The sequence below is a fragment of the Arachis hypogaea genome, chromosome 1 (genome assembly GCF_003086295.3).
Source record: "Arachis hypogaea cultivar Tifrunner chromosome 1, arahy.Tifrunner.gnm2.J5K5, whole genome shotgun sequence".
Lineage (NCBI taxonomy): Eukaryota > Viridiplantae > Streptophyta > Magnoliopsida > Fabales > Fabaceae > Arachis > Arachis hypogaea.
The window spans coordinates 1,168,717-1,175,948 of NC_092036.1; the positions used below are offsets into that span (position 1 = coordinate 1,168,717).

General features: G+C 25.1%; 1 protein-coding gene across 1 annotated transcript; it reads left to right on the forward strand.

Annotated features, from left to right (window-relative positions):
* Positions 1 to 1,367: 1,367 nt before the first annotated feature.
* LOC112789286 (uncharacterized) lies at positions 1,368 to 6,617 on the forward strand. The gene is made up of 4 exons (XM_025831135.3): positions 1,368 to 2,147; positions 4,910 to 4,999; positions 5,083 to 5,150; positions 6,383 to 6,617. The coding sequence occupies exons 1-4, from the start codon at positions 1,494 to 1,496 to the stop codon at positions 6,501 to 6,503; spliced, it is 933 nt and encodes a 310-aa protein (XP_025686920.1). The 5' UTR covers positions 1,368 to 1,493; the 3' UTR covers positions 6,504 to 6,617.
* Positions 6,618 to 7,232: the final 615 nt, after the last annotated feature.

Below are 7,232 nucleotides of genomic sequence, written 5' to 3' on the forward strand. Positions count from 1 at the left end.
TAAATAATAGAAATACACCTCCTAACTAATATAAGTTTTTTTCTCCATAGTTAGTTTCGTTATCATTGCCATCACCATCTCAATTTTTTTTTTCTTTTAAATTCAACGACATCAAATTCTTCAAATTTCAACTACAACAACAATAAGAAAGCACTCAGATTGTTTAGAGAAAAAAAAAAAGAAAAAAAAATTCCATCAATTAGGGAGAGAGAAAAGCGATATATAGAGGGTGGTCGGCGACCTGGTGCCTTCACTGCTGTTCCAGAGGACTGTGTAAAAGAGACGAGTGCCATTTGAATATGCATGTGGGAAGTAAAAAGAGGAGTGTGTAAAAGAACCCCAAGTTGGTAAAAAATAAAACACGCTTGAATAGTTGATAGTAGTTGATACTCTTTACTACAAAAATTAAATACAAAAATCAGTGAGCGACTATGAGCTGCCACAGTAGACCCTTTAGCACGCAACACCAATGCTCTTTGAAATTCTAAAATATATCTCTGAACTACCATTACAACAAACTAGTTTAATTAAGTTCTTTAAAGCCTATTTTTTTATATAATTTAGATATTTTTATTGACTTTAAAATACAGTTTAAATAGGAATTGAGTTGACTAAATCTCTTCTTAGTTATGAAAAAAAAAGAAGAGCATTTTGCTATCAAAATTGTTCTTCTTATTTCTTCGTACAGGATAATTATAAATCATCCAAATTTAATTATGGTATATATTTTTATCTAATTTCCTATTAAAACAAACTTAAATTAGAATTTATATAATAATTCAAAAACATTACCAAACTAAGAAATAAAGAGTATTAAAACTTTAAAAGCAAACAAGTAAACCTCTTTCAATACAAAAAAATCCTTATAATTAACAACAAATATTAGGACACTTGTCAAATTTCGATTTGATGGTCAATCCATGATGATCATTATAGTCATCAAACATTCACCGTCGACCATGATATCTAAATATTCAATAACTTGTATAAGAAAAAAAAAACCTATTCCACTTAGTCAAACTCCTGACCCCAAGTTAGTAAAACAATAAAAGACACTTCAACACTCGACAATATTTATTACAAAAATTAAATAGGAAAATGAGTGAACGACTATGAGCTGCCACACACCCATTAACACGAACAAAAAATATAAGTAACTAATAATATTTTTAAATAATGTGTGAATAATATGATTTAATAAAAATAAAAAAATAAATTTAATTAATAATATTAAAATAAAATATATTATATTTTTATTTAATTAGTGATTATTCATGTTGTTTAAGATGGTTATTGTTTACCTAACACTCTTCCTAATACGAAATGCTCTTTGAAATTCTAAAACATAAATATAGCTTTCCAATTTCCAGTTTAAAACAAGCGATAACAGCCCACCACCAAACCCCACTTTTCAAAGATTACCCTCTTTTCTTTATATTCGCGCCCTTCAAATCAAGTTGAGAAACACCATCATCATCATCATCATCATCATCATGGTGAACCTTGTGGCAGCACAGAAGCCCTTAATGAATGCTCTAATGAAGATGGCAGGGATAACTCCCTATACGGTTGAGATAGAGTCAGGGACAGTGATGAGTTTCTGGGTCCCTTCAGACACCGTAAAGAAACCAAACAAAAAACACGAAAAACCCCAAATCATATCCCAACCCAAGAAGCCAACTGTGGTGCTGGTGCACGGTTTCGCTGCCGAAGGGATAGTGACGTGGCAGTTCCAGATTGGAGCTCTAACAAAGAAATACTCTGTCTACGTCCCTGACCTTCTTTTCTTCGGAGGCTCCAAAACCAACAAGACGGAGAGGTCACCCACGTTCCAAGCGCAGTGTCTGGCGGCGGCACTGAGAAAGCTTGGGGTGGAGAAGTGTGTTGTGGTTGGGTTTAGTTATGGCGGGATGGTGGCTTTTAAGATGGCCGAGATGTATCCTGAGATAGTCCAAGCACTGGTCATCTCAGGATCCATCTTGGCCATGACGGATTCCATCAGTGTTACGACGCTGCAAGAGCTCGGATTCTCTTCATCGTCCGAGCTCTTGCTGCCTACATCTGTGAAGGGCCTTAAGGCCCTTCTCTCCGTTGCTGCCCACAAGAAGCTCTGGTTCCCGGATCGTTTACACAGAGATTTTCTTGAGGTATGTATTTTTATTTTCTTTTTAATAAAATATTTTTTTGGTGATCACAATTTCTGAAAACACATGTACAACGTCTTGTTAATATAGACTTTAGTTATAATACATTTAGAGTAGTGTAATTATAGAATTTAGTTTTTTATGATCAGATCCTCTTAGGAGTTGATGACCAATAATATAATTGAATTGAAGACATTAAATATGTGATGGTAATTAATGTTTGATTTTATCTTTAATATATATTTAAGAGGAGTGCTAGGAGGCCAACAATTTTGAAGTTTTGTAACCATCAATAGGCCATCAATAGTATTTTTAATGTTGTGAGATTACATCTAATGGTGGGAAATCACTCACTTTTCTTTTGATGGTTAAATACTGGCAAAAAAACACAAAAATTGTTGGCCTCTAGACTTTTCCTATATTTAATTGTCTTTACACTGAAAATATACCTATACAAATTAAATATTTTTTAAAAACAAAATATTACATAAACAATAAAATTTATTATTTTTATTAATATTTGACTAACACATTGTTTAATTTATTGTTTCAAAGCATCATAAGACTCCTGAAAACAAAAGAAATTTGCAGTTTATGATCATTTATCATGTGAGCGCATATTGGTTACGTTACTCATTATTTAATTTTGTGTGACAAAAATACTTTAAAAATGCACTTTCAAGTCTGAGCTTGACAATAACTTATTAACTTCTTTACACGATGAATGAATGATTATCGTTTCTGATCCAGTTTCAAAACAATTAATAAGTTTATTAATAAATATTTAGAATTACTAATCTTGTTAGTACGTTCTTCTAATAAATAAATATATATCTCTAATTTTCTGTGTACGTGTCTTCGACTTAAACGAGTGAAACATTGAATATATATCATGCTTATCGATATTAGCGATTAGGTAGGTCTTGCACCTAGCGCAGTATCATGTAATTCTATGGGATTGGTAAAAGATGAATACATGATTGTGTGAAGAAATTGAATATGGAAAATATGATGAAAACAAAGTTGAAACAGACCTAAACTAGTACCCATTTTAGACACATGCATTTTAAATTTTAAGAGTACAAGAAAATTTATACATAAAAAAAGGTGGGTTTCTCAATTTAATTTAAAGGAGTCACTTTAATAAAGAGGTCTAATTTTTTTTAAGATATTTTTTAATAATTAAAATTTAATACATATAATTAATTAAATTATATTATTTTTGTCGAAATTAGACTAGATAAATTAATTTGACTGAAAAATAATGAATTAAATTTTGAATCGGTCTAAATTAATATTATTTTTTATAAAAGAATAACTACAATACCTCTATTATAGAAAATAACTAAAATACTCTTATTATGTATATTAATTTTGAGAATCTTAAATTTTAGCTCTTTTTTTTCTGTCGGTTTAAAATTATTTAATTTATTAATTTTTTGACTAAACTAATTTGTCCGGTCTAATTTTAATAAAAATAACACCATTTAATTGATTATATATGTTAAATTTTAATTTTAAAAAAAATATCTTTTAAAAAAATATTTTTGATATCTTTATTTAAGTGGCTTCCTTAATTTAATCGTAACAAATTTATTGAGTTAATGACTAAATAGCACGGCAACTCAAATTGTTTATATTATATCAACTATTTTAAATATATTAAAAATAAATTAAATAATATATATTTATATATAAATATATAATAGTTAATTTTAATATATCAATAATATTTTTAATATTCTATATATTTTATATATAGTTAATGTTATTGAAAGGTGCAACACAAGAATTGAATAAGATATAGGTAAATAAATGATATTTTAAGAAAATACGCTACAACTAGCTAGTGGACCATAATGCCGGCTAGAAATTAAAAATGGCAGGAGTGTTACTTATAGTTCAACTAACATTACCTAACAGCATAGGAAAGTGGTTGTATATGTATATAGGGATTTTAATTTGGTGGTTGATAAACTAATCTATTTTCATATTTGGTTCCCCAAATAGCAATATTCCTTATACTATTCAACATTTATACAACAAATTAAAAATAAGCTTTTATGTATTTATACATGTTGTTTAGTTTAGTTTTAAAACATATTTTTTATTTTAATATATATATATATATATATATATATATATATATATATATATATATATATTACGATTTCTTATTCTTTTCTAACCTCAAAATAAAATTTTGTTCCCTAGACGTTTTTTTTTTGTTAAAGTCAACAATTTGTTAACCTAATTGAATTTCGACTCTCCTATATATCATCATAAAACGTTTAAATTTTATCTAAAATGCGGAATCAGCATTTACCAAAATATTCTTTTTTTTAATCTTTTAATATAAATGCTCAATTTAATCCATCAAATTTTATGCGTGAGTTAAATTGGTCTCTTAAATTATTGGGTAAAGTATGTTTTTTGTTCTCGACGTTTAGTTTTATTCAATTTTATCTTTAAGTTAAAATTATCCCCAAATATTAATTTCATGTAAAATTTGAAGGACAAAATTAAAAACTTCAGAGTTAGTTTTAACATAAATTGAAAACGTTAAAAATAAAATTAAATGTTAAACATATTTAAAAAAAAAACATAAACATTAGAGACAAAAAAATACTAATGTATATTAGTTAATTTAATAAATTGATTTGATTGAATTGAAATGTGATATAACTATATGAGGAGATGAATTTGAGTGATTATACGATGTAGAGTAAGTTTATGTGTTTAATTTGATGAATGAATGAGTATAGGTGATGTTCTCGAATAGGAAGGAGCGAGGAGAGTTACTAGAGGGCTTAGTAATTAGCAACAGAGACATCACCATCCCAAACTTTCCACAGGTACTTTAATTTACACCATAATCCTCATAACTGCAACTCATCATTCAATTCGTGTTACTAATTAACTTATAATAATTGTTCAGAGAATACATCTTCTATGGGGCGAAAAGGATCAAATTTTCAAATTAGAACTCGCGCAGAATATGAAAGAGTAAGACTACTTCTCTCTTTGTTTCATTTGATTGAGGAAATTGTTTAATTAATTTTTTTAAAAAAATTACTTAATCAATAAATTATTATATTAAAAGTAGTTTATAAATAAGTTATTTTATATTTGGGTTTTTAGTTCTAAAAATATTTATTTTATAAAAATGTGATAAAAAATAGTAGTATTATCAAAGAAGTTATTTTTTTAACTTTTCTATAAACTTCTAAATAGCTTCTTAGAAAGTTGCAATTTGGTTTTGAAAATTATACCAGACATTACAATTACTACTTTTCATAAATAAAAAACTCAAAAAAGTTACTTTTAAAACTTTCTAAACAAGCCCTAAATATTTATGATTTCTAAATTTTAAAAATGAAGAATGTTAGAAGGCTATTAAATTTTATTGATTTTAGTAATCAGTTAGCTATCAATATTAAAAGTATGGAATAAAAATTAAACTAAAAGAATTGAGTTAATGGCTAAATAATAATGACAAAAAATAATAAATTTTAATTCCCTAGTGTTTCTCTTTAAAAATATATATCATTAGTAATGAAATCAACATTTTAATTTAATAATATGTTAATTAATTCATAATTAAATATTTTAATACATAACTTCTTTATATTAATGCACAAATTAAATTTTAGAGAAAATTTCAATCTTCTCTTCTAAGAAATACTAAAATGACACTTTCTTCCTCTTTATTTGTAAAATATACATTCTTCTCTCTTGTAACTTTTAAAAAAACTTATTCTTTAATCCATTTTAATTTTTTTGTATTAACTAATGTTAATTTTATCTATTTTTTAAGAAAAAATAAATAATTTTTTACAAAAATATCTTTTAACAAAAATTTTATTTTTTATCATTAAATTTTACTTAACATATTTAATAATTAAATTATTTTTTAAAGATATTTTTAATAATTTTTTAATTATTAACTTGTAATTTTACTAAAATTTTTATTGATAATTATTTTTATATTTTATTATTAATTTTTTGATGCCAATATATATTATTTTAATATTAAATAAAAAAATCTTAACAAAATTATTTTTTAATATTAATATATATTAATTGTTATACATATTAATAGTGATAAGATTTTTTTATATGTATTTTATAATTTAGTTAATAAACACTACTCACTTTTTTGTATACCCTTTATTACTAAGATTACAACTGAATTTATACAGAATGGTATAATAAGATTAATTGTTAATGACATACAGGCAACTGGGAGAGAAAAGCACATTAGAAGGAATAAAGAAAGCTGGTCACTTAGTTCATCTAGAGCGCCCATGTGTTTACAATAGATGCCTCAAGAAGTTCATTGATTCCATCTTGGTCTGATTTACCCTAAGATTGAGGAGATGCTTGATAACATAAACAAATTTGTAACTGATATTAAATTATTGTATTATAATTCTCTAAATGTTCTAATGTTAGTTCATCATTCTCTTAAAATTATATTTTTCACCAAAATTTATATAAAAGAGCTTTTTATGAAAGAAAAATTTTTTAAATTACTAAAATATATCCATCAATTCAATCTATTGATATTACATTTTACTACAAATATATATATCCAAAACAAAATTGATCAAGCTAAAGTTTTATAAAATATACCCATCTATCACTCTCTTCAAATTATATTCTACATCAAAGTTCTTATTAAAAATATTTTTTATTAAAAAAATTTAAATATTTCTAATACACACCTCTCACTAAATTAAAATTTCATTTTGTTTTAAAATCAATATAATAAATAATTTTTTATTAAATGAAAAAGTTAAAATTTTTTTAAAATATGTACGTCACACTCCTGAAATTATATTTTGCTCCAAAATTAATATAAAAATAAGTTTTTATTAAGAAAAATTTAAAAATTTCTAAAACATACCAATGAATCTATGAAAATTATAATTTGATACAAATATATAAAAAAATAATTGGTCAAGTAAAAATTTATAAAGTATACCCATCACTCTTCTAAAAATTATATTTTACAACAAAATTAATATAAATATATTTTTTATTAAAGCAAAAATGTAAATATTTCTAATGTATACCCAAATGAGT